Source organism: Grus americana, chromosome 1, assembly GCF_028858705.1.
Source record: "Grus americana isolate bGruAme1 chromosome 1, bGruAme1.mat, whole genome shotgun sequence".
In the NCBI taxonomy this organism is placed as follows: Eukaryota; Metazoa; Chordata; class Aves; order Gruiformes; family Gruidae; genus Grus; species Grus americana.
The window spans coordinates 68263717-68279854 of record NC_072852.1 but is presented as its reverse complement, the minus strand read 5'-3'; the positions used below and the strand labels follow the sequence as shown (position 1 = coordinate 68279854).

The following is a 16138-nucleotide window of genomic DNA, read 5'->3' as shown; positions in this document are numbered from 1 at the left end:
ACAGAACCGTAGAATGGTTTGGGTGAGAAGGGACCTTTAAAGACCCTCTAGTCCACTCCCCCAGCCATGGGCAGGGATCCTCCACTGGACCAGGTTGCTCAAAGCCTCATCCAACCTGGCCTTGAACACTTTCAATGATGGTGCATTCACAGCCTCTCTGGGCAACTTGTCCCAGTGTCTCACCACCCTCATAGTGATTAATTTCTTCCTAATATCTAATCTAAATCTACCCTCTTTCAGTTTAAAACTGTTACCCCTTGCCCTGACACTACAAGTCCCGGTAAAAATACTCTCTCTGTCTTTTTTACAAGCCCCCTTTATATATCTAAAGGCTGCAATAAGGTCTTCCCGGAGCCTTCTCTTCTCCAGGCTGAACAACCCCACCTCTCTCAGCCTGTCTTCACAGGAGAGGTGCTCCAGACCTCTGATCATTTCTGTGGTCCTCCTCTGGACCTGCTCTAACAGGTCCATGTCCTTCTTGTGCTGTCCCAGAGCCAGATGCAATGCTCAGCTTGTTGCTCAGGGATTTCCAGAACCAGAAGTAAAATCTATGTATTTCTCTTCCATTAATTTTTCCAGTTGACTCAGGTAAGAATTTATCATCCACAAAATCCTGCAGTAAGGAGCTCCATGGCTTGGTCAGGTATTGTGTGAGGAGGCACTCTCTTTTCCTTGTTTTGAATCTGCCACCTGCTAATTTCATTTGGTGCCACCCGTGCCTTATTTTAGAAGCAACAGTGAACAGTCAGTCCCTGTGTGCTCTCTTTGGTGCTTACAGTTTTATAGAGGTTACATTTTCTGTAGTGCATTTGCTGATGAAAAGCCTATCAGCTTCTCCCAATGCTTTATGTACAGCAGGAGCCAATCTGCTAGTCTGGATGGACTCCTCTTTTACTGAAATGCGATGGTCAAGCTGCTTGGGCTTGACCTTGGGGCAATACAAGACAAGCAGATCTATAAGACAGATTTATTCTAGAGAGAGGTCTTGCAAGGGAAGCTCACCTGGGAGCTTGCAATACCAAATCTTGGCCAGATTTTAATTTGGAGTCGCCTTCTACCCAGTCCCTGTGGGATTCCCAGGGGAATGGAGATTCCCATCCATCTGCGAGAGGGCTTCATCATCACCATGCTCGGTTACATTCAGCTGAATTATGCTTTAATGTATAGAACACCCCTGGCATTTTTACAGTCACACAGGCCATGTGCCTTTTCTGATGATCCATGGAGAGGAGCAATGGCCAACAATGAGCAGCAGGAGTGGTGATGCTGCCCCAGCAGCCTGGAAGGGGGGACGGAGCAGCTGGGGACTGAGGAATGGCCCTTCCCCCCTGCCCCCAGGTTCATTTGCCCCACTCCACACAGCGGGATTTTACCCTCTTGATGGTCTGCTTTGCATCCATGGACTGATTCTGGTCTGAGATGTAGTCAGAGGGCCAAGGTGGGGCATCTTAGTGGATAAAAAGTGCCTGGTGCCAATTAATGTGGGTTTTTTTCCTGGCCTCAGAATTGGCAGGGCTGAGCCTCTTGCTTACACTGTGAAGAATTACAGCATTTTTGCTAACACAAATATGCATTCTGAGTTTCCCCTCTCCCAGCACATACGCCAACCACCCACCACTTGGCAGCTTCCCTCTGCTGCCAGGCAGCTGCTCTCGCAAAGATCTGAGAATTTCCTCGCGTACTGCTCTCTGCAAAAGGATCGCGCGGCATCGGACCTGCTGGTCACATTCCCTAGAGAGGAGTGCTGGAGGGCATTTGGGTTTTTTTTCCCCCCTCCTTTCTTCTCTCTCTTCCACTTTGGGACAGGCAGCCCTCATATAAGCGGGCATGGGTTTTGAGCACTGGGATTCACAACATGATGTCACCGAAACGTGCTGCAGGGAGGATATCTTCCAGGCAGTCACAGCATGCACATTAGGCTTAGCTGTTCCAGGAGAAAGTGAGTGCCTCCATCACCGCAGGAGAGCCAGGGCTGAAACCATTAGGACTGTTTACAAAGCTAAAGCAAACTGATGCCAGCGGGTACCTGTGGGTGGCCCTAGGGTGAATCCATGTTGTGCTGCTATAAGTCTTTCTCTCGCTTTCTTGCTCACATGCAATGAGGCTACCAGAAGCAGCAGCCTCCTTCTGCCTGGATCCTGCCTGTTGGGCTTTCTCAGGCTGTGTGTGCTTTATCCTCTCGGATGCACCGGCTACAGGCAATTTTACACGCTTATTTATGGACCATAAGGGGCCTGCTCTGTGCACCTGGTACCCAAGGGGTGCACAGTTGTTGCAGTGCCACAATGCCTCTGCTGCTGGCATTTTGCACAGGTTTGGTTCAGGTGTCGATGCCGCGGGTTTGAGAGAGAGAGGGAGCAGATACAAGATTAGCACTATGGCATACAGCCGGGATCATCACCTATTGAAATCCTGTGGATGAAATTTGATGTAGATGAATGCAAATAAATACAGCTTGGGAGAAAAGATTTAAAAGGGAGGGCTTTTTCATAGATTCCAAACTAGCAGATCTGTGAAACTCAGTGTTTCTGGATATTGTAAAAATAAAATAAAGTCTTTGCCCCTTTCAGTTTAGGTATCACTTGCAGTTGTTATAAGCTACATAAAATGAGAACGGTTCCATAAGGACAAGACATAAGGATGTAAGCAAATCTCTGCTTGGGTTCATGTGAAATTTATGGGATTGGTCAGCACAAAAGGAGTGGTACCAGCACATGTGGATAACTGTCCTGTGCCTGCATACCATTCTTCCTTGTCTTGGGATATTTGGGATAAGAGCAAACATCTTTGTTCATTCCAACAAAAATATCTCTGGGGAAATCTTATATGGTTTTCTCTGCAGGAGCTTTATCTAATCCTTCTAATGTGCTTGGAAGGAAGAGGGACTGCACGGGCCCTCCAGCTTCTAATTTGCTCAAAAAGCCAATGCTGAGTGATTGAACTCTGATGACTTCTTAAGCTTGATTACTTTTTCATCTGCCTGTGAACTGTAGAACGTGTAAAACCTCCCGTTTATATACTCTCTGAGGACATTCATGTCAATCTCCATTGTGTTTCATCACATCACCTGCTGACTGCCGCAGTGGCTGTGGAAATGCAGGACCTGATGGTTGTACTACAGAGAATAGGGATAAGGACAGGTGGAGGCACACCATAACTAACAACAAAAGTTTTGGGTTATTTTCTTGGTGGAGGATGGGTGTCTGTTGTCCTTCTTTTTGTTTGGCATCTTTGTATTTCTTTAATTGCTATGTCTCTTCCACTAGATCCTAGAGCCAAATTTGCAGCAAAACTTTGGCTTCCACAAAATTGTATTATGAATGAATTTATTCATCACATGTCTAACATCACACTGTGTTTCTGTGGAAACACTGTATGGTATAAGAGACTGTGCTATGCTCATATTCTAAACTGCAAGTCGCATCATTTATATCTCTCTCCTTTTTTTTCACCCTGTTGAAGATTTTGGCTTTTTTGGCAAAATAAGTTTTTACACCATCTCCCTTTCATCCCCAGTATCTTTTCAGAAATGCTGTCTGAAGCCTCATGGTATTTACAGCTTGGAAGTTTTGGGGTTCTGTTCTCTGGTGTAGGCTGGGCTCCCATAAAAGGCTACGTGTCCCTTGATATGCCACTGTTTGTTATCTTTGCTTGAGGATACTTGTTAACTTGCCAACTCAAGGTGGGAACCATGAGGTGTTAAAACAACCTGCCCTCCCCAGCCTAAATACTTCAAACAGCTGGGTTTAAAAGAGATTTCCTGCAACATTAGTCATAGGATATAGAAAATAATGCAAAGAATTACAAAAAAGAAAAGTACACATAATGTCCTTTTCTAGAATTCATATATTTAAAGGAAACATAATACGGCAATTTAATTCTAAGGCATAAAAAACATGAACCAAAATAAAACTCACCAAACCCCAAACACTCGCAAGTCTGGCCAGTCCTCCAGGATATATAAACATATTTTGCCCAGCCTTCCAGTGTTAAGATGCAAAGAAGTGAGGTCTTATCATGCTCGCAGGTGGGAACTGTGGCATGACCTTGAATTCACAGCGGGATGAACATCCCTAAAGGCAGAGCCCTTCTTTATCAGCTAAGCACTGTGATTAAACTTCAGTAAGACAAATATGGTATGATTTCATCCCAGAGGTGCTTAACTGGTAACCCATGGACAATCTAGCTCCATTTTTTTGTCTAATATTGTTACTCTATTTTACTTGAGGCAGTCTGACATAGCACCTCTGGTTAGCTCTAGTTAGGAAGAAGTTAGGGCTTCTTATGAACAACTTTGATTCTTCTTCATTTTACATCTCTTTTTGGCCAACATTAGACTCTTGTTCCTTGAAGACATCTTAGAGCTTACTACAAGGCCTGCTGAAGTCCATCTGCATTATGCTGTTTCCTCTGCATACCATTGCATGCATTTCCTCTTTGTGCTTTGGGCTGGGATGAGTCAATGGATAGTGGCAGGACTTTTAGATACTTTTCAGAGGTATATCCCACTCTGGTGCACCATGAGATTCAGGTGGGTCCCACATACTGTGAACAACATAATCTAATAAGTGAAACTAATGAGAGAAGAAGGAGGAGATCAGGCATCCACAGAACAGCTCCCATTGGACAGTACAGCAGCACTTGCAGATAGAATACTTGGTTTCCAGCAGATTTTGGATTGCCAGGTCTTCTAGGTTTATGCCAAAAATAAAATATTCTGCGGAAAGCAGGCTCTTGATGACAGGAGAAATGCTCAGTGTGTATTCTTGACACGGCTTCCCTGGTATGGCGATCTTGTTACAAAGAGAGGGTTTTGTTTGGTGTCCGCCACTCTGTTCCTTTTAGCACTCTGGGCTCACACCATCCCATGTGTTCAACCTGCAAGAGCTTTCCCTTGCTGACCTATAAACCAGGCACCCCTCCTTGCCTTGCTGGTCCGTACCAGCTCTTAGTGGCACATGGGCTGCATCCTCTCACAGCTGCTGCTGTCTGAGGGACAGGGCATTTCTTCTGTGTCAAGCTTTCTGATAACTTATGGCTGAAGTTAAAAACCTCCATCTGTATTTAGCCAGAGACAGGCCTTTTCAATGCCAGAAAAGCCCATTACCTGCTGCTATATTATTAGGATAGCTGCGTTTTTGCTAGGATTAAGCACTGAGGATAAAGAAAGTTGGGATCTGATGTGAACAGTGGTTGAAGGAAACAACAATGATCTTACCTCTCTGACTTTGTCTCTATGCTGGCTGGTGGCCAAGGTGCCAACCGCTTCTACGACAACGTTGAGGACATGATTGGTTTCCGGCCGTGGCCCTTGATCAAGATATGCTGGCTAGTGTTCACCCCGGGTCTGTGTTTGGTAAGTGCAATTATGACAACATGGCATATTATTATGGGTCCATGGGTTCTCAGTAGAAAAGGCTGATTTGTCTTCAAGGTGTTGCTGTAATTTTTTCCAAACTGCTACAGAGAAGCAGAAGGTTATCCATAGCTAAGGTGGCAATTTATTTCCTTTGTAAAGCCTTATATTTGCCTGGAAAATTAATTGAGCCTGAAAAGCCACTTGCTAACTGTGAAGGCAAAGGGAAATGTATCCTCAAAGCCTGGAGAGGTTGGCTCAAATTACTTTTGAATAGAAGACCAGTGAGAATTGCCCTGTTCTGAAATACTTGCTTCAGCCTGTGTTCTTGTGACCTCCCATGGTTCAGAAATATCTTTCCATGGCCATTTGCTTTCTATGTTATTAAATCTCTATTAAAAATTCTGTGACGACCGTGTTTAAAGAAAATGCACCCTAAGTCAGGCAAGTTCTTGCACATTTTGAGTTCGTGTCCAGTCTTGCTCCACTGACTTTTGCATGATTTCTGAGCCAAATTCTGCTCCTGCATCTGATGTTGAAAGTTGTTTTCTTTGACCTCAGTGGGAACACAGATGGGATCTATAGCTACAGCACACAAAAGTTTTCTAGTCCTATATCCTCGGGCTCCAGCAGGAGTTGAGTATCAGGAAAATTTTCAAAGCAAGCCTGATCCAGCCCAAATTATCTGAGAGCTCTGTGGCTAGACAGCCCCAAGAGTGGTAAATCTGTACCCATGTGGTACTTCTGGAGGGCTCTGAGATAACTCCTTGCGCAAATTCTGCCTCACTGCAGCTAGCAAGGTCCATGCTAGCTCATGCAAGACAACACACTCATTGCCACCCAGTTAGTGCTTGCAAGGTGACCAGGCTGCACGGCTTGGCTTCTCCCTTTGCTCTGGCTATGTCTGTGTTTTCTGCTCCTCAGGCCGTCTTCCTGTTTTCCCTGATCAAGTACACACCCTTGAAATACAACAATTCCTACGTCTACCCACTCTGGGGCTACGTGGTGGGCTGGTTGATGGCACTCTCCTCCATGGTCTGCATTCCTCTCTACGCCATCTTCATCCTCCTGAAAACCAAAGGACCCCTGAAGCAGGTACTGAGATTGTGGTCACCGGGCGAGTTGCTGCTGCTTCCCCCAGACGGCTCATGGGAAGGGCCCCAGGGAAGATGCACATGGCACATTTCTCCTCTCAGAATGCAGGGGAGGGTGAGGATGACCCTTCCCCAGAATGTCCTGTAGCTCTTGTTGGCAATTTGGAGGGCTTGAAGAGTTTCAGCCGAGCTCCCAGGGTGTTCATCCAATGTCCAGAGTCTTCCGTGAGATATTGCACCACCATGCTTGGTGCAATATGTAGACATACGCAGAGCGTCTCTAACACTGGCTCCACTGGATGGCAGAGGACCGCCTCAGCATGGGCTACTCGAGGCCACAGTGATTGGTTTGGTTTATGGTTCAGGTGGTGCCACTGCTCATGTAAGTAAAGATGGCATGCCACCACCTTTGCCTCCTCTTCTGTTACTGACTGCTGTCAGTGCAAACCAGGTGCAAAACCAGGATCTGTTTTGCCTTTACTTCTTGTCCCTTGCCCTTGCTCCCCTTTTAATCCTGGGTCGGGACTGTGTTATTTTCTCTGAAGAAATTACCCGTAGTTATTAAAGAGGACATGCTCACAGAACTGCAATGGGTTACCCTGTGCCACGCCCAAGCCTGTCCTCTTTCAATGAAGGCACCTTGCCCTTGTCCTAGGAAGAATTGCACTTAGGAAGATGGTGTCACAGAGATGACACCCCACCTCACCCAGAAGAAGGAACTGAGTGATGTACAGTGCATGTAAATTTCTGCACAATTTCTCTTCTGGTCTTTCCCCATTCTGACTGGCTGCAGGCTCATCTGCGGCTGGTTGGGGAGGGGAGCGGGTTAACAGGGGATGGGAATATCTCTATGGCTGTGGTGTAGGTGTGACAGTCATGTTGTGGGGTCATGGGGAAGAGGACCCTGCATTGCCAACACAGCCAGTGATGGGCTGGGTGCAGGATGTCCCCATTGGCTCCACTGCCTCTGGGAAGGTGAATCTGTGCCCGTGGAGCTCTTATTTACTGGCTGGGAGATGTGACTTAATAGGGAGTGACAGGAGTTGTGGCAGAGCTGGCTAATGCCCATCTCAGGCTCAGGAGAAGATAGAGTGCAATGCCCAGATGGAAGTGGTAGCTAAGAAAGTCTTCAGTGAAGCAGTGAGAGGGGCATAAGCCATGCAGGCAGGAAGGTGGAGGAGAAGTCTGATGCGATGAAATAGCTCCTGTTTAGCTGTCTTTGGCCCTTGGGCCTCCTGGTTGCCGTTGGTGGCCATGAAGAGATGACAAGGTTGGGAGAGCACTGGGAGCTGTACACCTCCCAATACGAGGAACTCCAGGTGAATCTTGTGCCGAGGTGCTGTGATATGATTTGCTCCAAGTTCAGACCTTGAGTCCTGCCTCTTACAGCCCTCTCCTGTGCTCCGGGCCATTTAGCGGCAATGCATCTCTCCTTTTCCATGGCTGGTTTGAAGAGTTTGACTGGGTGGCTGACAACACGTCTGACTCCCCACAGCTCAGAGGTTTCATATGTCTAAATGAGGACCTGGAGCTGTCAGTGAAGTAATTGCCCAGATGTCCTGCCTGCTAAACAAGCAATATTTCTCACCTGTTGCAAAGTGCTTTGAGCCCTTGGACTGAAATGCTGCTGCGGGTAGTGTTAATGCTTATTTTACAGCACATCCAAGGATTTGATTTGGCCAGTTTCAGATGGAGGGTTTTTGTATTTGCCCTGGTTTAAATGATATTAGTTGTAATTTCCAGGGAGTTCTCAGTTACATTAGTGTGAAGAAACTTCCATGGATGTGGTTTAGGGAAGCAGGAAGGAATTGCCTGCTAAACCTGGGTTGATTCATGGGAGAATCAAAGCCAACCACACAATACCTTCTGGAATAGTTGCACCTGTTTTGAAAACAGGTTTTCTCAAAATATACCTGTTCCCTTTTTCCAGTCACATCCCAGAAATGTAGTGAATTAATTTCCTGACACAGATGCTTCCACGAACAGTGCCTTTCAACTGAATATTGCAAACCATTCACTGAAAGCAACTTTGTAATTGGTAATTATGATCAGTCACTGCAACAAACTGATTCCCCTTGTTACACTTGACTGACCAAGAAACAAAAATGTTGTTTCCTAACGCGTCTGATTAAGACAGCTCAAGCTCCAAAGACTGAAAACTCGCAATGAACTGCTCACAGAGTAGCTGCAGGCCAAGGCCAGTTTCAGAAATCATGGGGCAAATAGTTTTGAATAAATGAGCAAAATCTGGGATTCTGGCAGGCACTTCACAAGGAGTGGAAGTACTGAAATTAATCCAATGAGTCATGGATGAATTGCCTGCTCTGCTTGTACTCTGCAAGGGAGGAGTGTGCACTGGCCTGAACAGCTTGTGATGGAAAAAGTTAGTAACTGTGAAAGTCAGTATTCAGCAGGGAAGTGATACACTGGCCCACGGAGCCGGGCAGATGGCTGCAGGACACCGCAAGTTACTTGGCTTTTGGAGGAGCCTAGGTACTCAGGAAGGTACCAGAGGGGCTTCAAAATTGAGATGAGAAAGACGAGAAATTCACAGCAGCTGTCTTGGCAGGCCAGCACCTTTTGCACAAAGAGCTCCAAGTTCTTTGCATTTTTTTTAAGGAAAAATTGCCCCAAAGCTGAGACAACACTAGCATACATGTGTGTGGAACAGCCTGCAGCACTGGCTGCATTGCAGAGGACGGGGCAGCTAAGGGCAGGCAGCTGCCCCACAGCCCCTGCCTGCACTGTCACGGTTGGTCTGGCTGCGAGAGGGGAGCTGGGATAGTTTGGGGGCAGGAACCAGTCTGCAGAGGGACTGCCTTACCAGGGAAGTGCCCCTGAGATAGGCATCACCTGCCACTCTGTTTCACGCTATAGCAGGAGATGCCCAGCACTTTGTGATGGTCAGACCATTTGGAAGGCCCCACAGCTCCCACCAAAGTCAACGGGAAGCACAGCAGCTTGGCACAGGGAGACAAAAAAAAAAAAAAAAATCAAAAAAAAAGAGGCTTTATGGTGTTTTTTCCATGGCCACAGAAAATGTCTGTGGGGCTAATCACTAGCATCCTTCCTCCTGGAAACATGTCTGTGAGAAGCCCTGTACGTTGGGTTGTCAGTCCACAGCCCAGAGGTGGAATAATTGTCATTAAGAGCAGTTAAAGCGAGCCTGCTCTCCTTCTTCTCCCTTCCACAGCCATTTGGTGGGAGAGGAGTGGATAGCTGGGAGCATTAGCTCTCTAGATGCCTTTGCCCCCAGCAATGGTTGTGGATCACTATTGGGTGTCTGTTTGTCAGCTTAATTAACAGAGACTTCCTCTCCGCAGCGGCTAGCACAGCTGATTTCCCCAGCGGAGGATCTGCCGCAGCCCAAGAAGCACGTGGCGAGTTTGTCTGAACTGAAGCGCAAGGGATGGTGTCCCCCGGTCCAGCAGGTGCTCAGCATCACAGAGAGAGAAACCCACTTCTAAGGCACAAGGGATGTCTCCTCCGTACCCTGGACTGATTTGCTCTCTCCTTCCCAAAGTGGGTTTTTTTGTTCTCTCCTGGGCTCTTCCCTTCTCTCCTTCACGTCTGAGACAGAAGCATCTGGGACATTCTCTCTTTCCGGCCAGCTGGTTGCACCCACCAGGGACAGCGTTTCTTTTGACACCCTGGGGACAGCTCTCCCTGTCAGCAGCTGGGGAGAGAGCAGCACACTTTTGTTAGAAGTGTGCTCCAGTACTGACACTGGTGGGGAAGAGAAAAACAATGTATTAACAAAAAAAGAAAAGAAGAAAAAGGAAAAAAAAGAAGTGGCTGAGTGGGAAACCACCGTGGTGACAGAGCAGAGAGTAACGGTGTGCAGGAGCAAAGTTGGGGATGCAAAGGCACAAAAGGACAGGGCGCTAGCGCAGGGAATAAGTAAGTTGTCTCAGAAGTACATAAGAAGCTGGAGGATGACAATGGAAGGTGCATTGCTAGGTCACCTACGTACGAGGGAGAGGGAGCCAGGAACGCATCATAGGCAATGATAAAAGGAGCTGCAGGGTTAGTAGTTACGGCTTCAGTTGTCACTGAAAGGGAAAAGAGTGACACAGTGCTCCATGCAACCATAGTTACTGATGATGGATCTCAAGGCAGTGTCAGGATGGAAAAGGGGTGAGGAATAGCTATCTAGGGGACTTGCTCATGGTCAAAACTACACGACCCACTGAAAACACATTCAAGAGTGAAATAGATGAATGTTTGACAATTCTTTCAGAAAATTCATGGAGTGCAGGAAAAGTCCCAGAGCAGTTGGTAAAAAAAAATGAGCTGCAACACAGCAGGGAGAAATGAGACCCTGGGGACTGCACGCCCACAAATTTAACTGCACTGCTGGGGCATTTTGTAGAGGAATTAATGAAGGAGTTGATGGGCCTGAAGCTGTGCTGCAGAGTAGCTTCAGGGCAAGGGTGGGAGAAGGATTGTGCTCCCTCAACTTTGCTGCAGATGACTGCTCAGGGGATGGGGAAGACATAATTGGGTGCAATAATCAGGCAAGATAAATTGATAATTAATAGGTAAGATGGGTTCATTGGAACCAGATTGTATCAAATTAAAGGTCTGTCGTTGCCAGCGTAGTCATGAATGTTAGGCGATGGCTGGGAGGGATTGCGCTCGGACGCGGCGTTTGGTGCGATGCCACACAGCTCTGTCCTGTGGAGGCTGGGGTTGTAAAACTCCCTGCCAAAGCCTGCTTGAATGCCTATCGGGATTTCACAGTTAAAACCACAGGAAAAGACAGCGGCAGGATCCCCGCAGGAGCTTTGCTGTGGTCGAGGGCATACGTGCCAGCGCACGGCTGTGCTGCAATAGTGGCGCATCACACCACACCAGAGAATGGCCATTAGAAGGAATCAGAGAAGCCACAGGCTCCTTTCCCTTGTTCCTCGTTCCAAGTAATTGCTTTTCCCTGTGCTATGTGGAGATAAACCACCAGCACTGAAAGTAAGCGGGAAAATTGGGCCTCATCTGTGCAATGCAGTACCTATTCCAATTGCTATGGGAACCTTATCTTTTGCAGCTTCCTGTGAGTTTAACTGGTGAATTAGCATAGGGCAATCTTTTCCCCATTTAATTTCCTTTCCTTTAAAACCTGAAAACTAAAAACTGTTGGTGAAATGAACACTGAAAGTCAAGTAGCAAAATTTGTACCTCTCTGGGACATTATCACTTGATTGGAGATGATTTACTGTAAAAGGTAGAGATAGCTGGCAAACCTCTTTCTTGTTCCCTGCAAAGGACTGCAATAACACATAAGATACCATTTATTTTATTTTTGTTTTTGTATAGAGCTGAATGTTACATTGCAGCAGTAGTTGTAGGAAGTGCTTAACATCCACAGGCTTGCAGTCAGGCCTCGTGGTAAGTATTTTGGTGTTTTTTCCTCTCCCTCCCAGCGGTGCTGCTCACGATTTGGTGGGGGGAGCAGCTCCCTGCAGCGGGTCTCTACGTGCAGCTGCCACCAAGGAGCAGCAGTGCCAGGGTGGCACAGCCCAATCAGCTGGGGGAACCACCAGCCTCGGGAGGGTGCCGGGTGCTTGCTCTGCGGCTGCCTCCCCACGCTCGGAGCTGTGGCAGGGCCGTGCACGAGCGGTTTGATTTCAGGCACAGGCTGCAGCTGCCTTGGCAGTACCCACGGTCAGAATGGTGGTACTGGTTTGAGAAGGAAACCTGCCTTCTCTTCGTCAAGCAACAGAAAGTTAAAGGTCTGGGACTTGCCATTCAGATTCAGTCTTAGGCATTAGCATGGGTTTCTTGTATGACCCTTGCCAGGGCATTTAATCCCTTTGCTCCTGCTGCCATGCCTTTTAGGTGTAAGGTAGTGTCGTACTGCCAGGGAAGTCGTGGAATGTGTTCACTCCTTTTTCTGAGGTAGCTGGATAACACTGCAAAAATCCTAGAGAAATAAATCACTTTTCAGTTTTGAGCATGAACGCGGAGCTGTGTTATTGAAAATAAATACTGCATGAACGAGTTCCTCTGTTGCTTATGTATAATCTGATAGCAGCATCCCACCTCTGCCGGGAAGCAGCATATTTTAATAAAGTCAAAGGAGATATTGCTGTCCCCATTGAAAGCAATTACAAAATTCCTAGGATGAGGAAATTAATCCCAATGCTTTGGATGGGACTGGCAGAGTCTCAGGAAGTTTAAGGGAAAGCTCGGTGACCCAGGTACACCCAGCTGGGGGAACAGGGGAAAATGCCACCAACGGCTGTCTTTTCCTATGAGACCCCACAGCATGCAGGCATAGTTAGAGACCAAGTAATGGTTTGCTAAACTTATGCAAACACCTCAGTCATTGCTGCATGCATATGACAGATCTGACAGGTCTCCATCAGCCCCTGGAAGCGGGCACTTCTGGAGGCCTCTGAGTCTGATGGGAAACTGCTCCCTTCCTGTGCACCCAAAAGGTGTAAATACAATATCGAAGGGATGGTATGAAGTGGAGGGATAGACTTTTTCCCCTGAAATTGTTGATAACATGCCAAGATATGAGGCATTTGAAGCTAAAGTTCAAGGGAAGTTACAAGGCGGCCATACTGTGCTGCTCCTCCTGGTTGGAGGAAAAACACTGAATATAAAAGAAAGGTCAGACATCCATTAAGCACCTAATTACCACTTCTGGGTTTTCAGGGTTTTTTCATTAAAAAGGCCATTTTCACCCCTCTCTCCAGAAGGGAAAGCCAGGAAAATAGTTTGTAAAGGAAGAAATCAAGCCAAAAGGTCTGTATTTTCCTCCTCCTTTCTTCATTCTCTGTTTCTTTCCTTCCAAATTTTCCCATTCCTTCCCCTTCAGCCTTCCCTCCCTTCTTCCTTCAGCAGTGGCAAATGGAAAAAAAAAAAAAAAAAAAGAAAAAGAAGGAAATGATAGGTGAAAACTTGTCCTGGACAAAATTTGAAAAAAGATAAAACAAATGGCAAACAAGCCAAACAGGTTGTTAAGAGTTACTTGCTTGCCACACTCCCCCCACTGCTCTTCCACCCTCCTAGCAGAGAGGTTGTGTCCATCGCTGTGTGCACCAAACAAGCCACTTCCCTTGCTTTTCTGGCAAGTTTCTTTTTCCCAAAGAGAAATGTGTCATTCTTGAGCCTCTTCCCTCAGATGAATGAAGGTGAGGGAATTGTGGTTGTTTAGCCTGGAGGAAAGGAGGCTGAGGGGAGACCTTATCGCTCTCTACAACTGCCTGAAAGGAGGTTGTAGCCAGGTGGGTGTCGGTCTTTTTTCCCAAGTAACAAGCGATAGGACAAGAGGAAACGGCCTCGAGTTGCACCAGGGGAGGTTTAGATTGGATGTCAGGAAAAATTCCTTCATGGAAAGGGTTGTCAAACACTGGAACAGGCTGCCCAGGGAAGTGGTTGAGTCACCGTCCCTGGAGGTATTTAAAAGACCTGTAGATGTGGTGTTTAGGGACATGGTTTAGTGGTGGACTTGGCAGTGGTAGGTTAACGGTTGGACTCAATGATCTCATTGATTCTACTTGATTCTATGATTCCTGGTCTGGCTGGACTGCTGCCCCCTGCACTTGGTGTCCTTTGCACGGCCCAGGGGCCCTGGGGAGCCCTTTCCATCCTGGCCCTGGAGGGTCCATCCAGGCTCTGGAGGACTCAGCAATTCTTGCACTTCTACCTTTGTTCAGCATGAAGTAATAAGTATTTCTTCTCACCTTCAGGATATCTTCAATTTTCATGACTCCAACCCTCAAGTCAGCTTTTTGCAGGGAGGAGAATTGCAGTGGCATTTCATCTTGGTTGGAGCTTGGCTCTCAAAATGTCACCGAAATCCGGGAATAAACCTCGTAACACCAATGTAGTGTTAAAAGGCAGGCATTCTTTATTGCAGCGCTGGATGCACGGGGGATAGCTCCACCCAACGTGCATGCCAGGTAATCACCGATACACAGGTTATATAGAATCAAAATATACATATTCATTATATTTCCAAGAAGAGGCAGTTTTATGATAATTATTTCTGGGAAATCATTTCCATATTCTCCTCCCCGTTACGCATGCTCAGTGATTTGAGTCGGTGGTCCTCAGGGGTCTCTGGTGGTCGCCAGTGGTCTCGCACCTGTGTCCGTTGGATGACCTCCTTTAGGTGATTCTGCGCAGTATGATTTTCATTACTATCCATGTTAGTTTGCATAAAAATGTATGCTATGTTCTTCTTTTGCAATCTGCCCTTTTCAATGATTGGTCTTTCAGATCATACTGTCCGATTAATCCTTGATATCAAGATGGGCAAGGAACTTCCAAGCATAAGATCTTCTTGGCCTCCCGCTTCTTAGGAATTCCTTATCCCTCCCAAACCTTCTTTAGTTTTCAGCACATTCTTTAAGTTCTCTATCTACTATAGTTACATTATAACTTTAAGTTAAAATTTTACAGATATAATCAAATCATCCTAATTTTTATATAATCAACTTTTGATTGCTTTATCAAAATATATGTAACAAAAACTTCTCCAGACCCAGGTGACCATGGTAGCCCTCAGGCAAAGGACAGTGATCTCCTGTAGCTCCCAATGAGCTGGAGATGCAGCTGTGCCTTCCCTCCAGCCTTCATCTTAGCTTTTTGGGTGGAGAGAAGCTATGTCCACGATAGCCCTACTGCGCAGTTAGCTACCAAGGACTGGAGCCACAACCCCATCCTGAGCAAAGCTCTTCATTTTCCCTCAATCCTGTGATGTATTGCACCTTGCCAAGGGCCAGGAAAGGACAAAGGGCAGTAGGGATTGAGCTGGAGGAAACAGGGCATTTTCGTTTGTGAAAACCCTTAGAAGAGCAGGGGAGACTGGTTTCTCAGATCTTACATCACGTTTGCATTGTGTGAGTTACGGGTGTGGCTGCGTGGTTTGAGCTTCCATCTGGGGACTTCCCTGAGTTTTTGCTTCCCTGGTGTGGGGCAGGAGAGGCTTGGTGAGGTGCTTTCCCAGTCTTGAAGGGAAGTGGGCCTTGCCCAGGTAGAAATAAGAGACAGTAGCCAAGTGACGTGGGTGCACAGCAAACAAGGGCCAGGGAAGAGGCAGTCTGCAGTCATGAGGGTGTAGAGACCGTCAGGTTGTCTTGCTGTTCTTTGCTTTATTGGTTTACATGCGCTTCCGTATGGTAACCTCTTACTAATTAGCTACTCTGGGTTTGAACAGGGTAAGAGGGGAGTAATGTTCATCAAAGGAGAAGATAAGATAAGCTTTCAAAAAGTAAGGATTAAAATTTAAGACCTGAGAGGCTGAGGAGATGTGTATATGCTGCCATCCAGTTCCCTCCGCAGCGCTGCAGGGAAGGACTGGGGCATTAAAGTCAAAGACTTTATTCCTGCATCTCTTGCTGGGGCCAAGGGAAGAGAAGAAATGTGTCTAACAGCACTTGGGGGGAGGGTGGTGGTGGTGGTGGTGTTTGTTTTGCTTTGTTTTGTTTTTAAACCTGGAATGAGCCCTGCCCTCACAACTGCTCTTGGAGCTGGATCGTGGCTCTGTTTTGAGTCCCTGACCCACCACTGCCTCTGCAAAGGAGGACATGTATTTTTGGAGCTGTCTGTTCTGGTTTGTCAAGCCTGTGTTTGGAAAGCTATGTGGAAAGGAAAGGGATTCCCAGGGAAAAATGCTTTCAATGGCTGTGCAAAGCCAGTTGTGGGCAACCCTGTCCTGTCTTGCTTTTGGTGACAT

General features: G+C 46.8%; 1 protein-coding gene across 2 annotated transcripts in view; it reads left to right on the top strand.

Annotated features, from left to right (window-relative positions):
• Positions 1–16138, top strand: part of SLC6A12 (solute carrier family 6 member 12) — a 51083-nt gene that overhangs the window by 28362 nt on the left and 6583 nt on the right. Inside the window, exons 13-15 of one of the 2 annotated variants that reach the window (XM_054846177.1) lie at positions 5256–5356; positions 6281–6451; positions 9774–12407. In XM_054846177.1, the coding sequence (XP_054702152.1) occupies positions 5256–5356; positions 6281–6451; positions 9774–9917 (416 nt within the window). In that variant the 3' untranslated portion in view covers positions 9918–12407. Of the gene's footprint in view, positions 1–5255; positions 5357–6280; positions 6452–9773; positions 12408–16138 lie in introns of those variants that run through there. The other variant, XM_054846188.1, reaches the window with a different exon arrangement.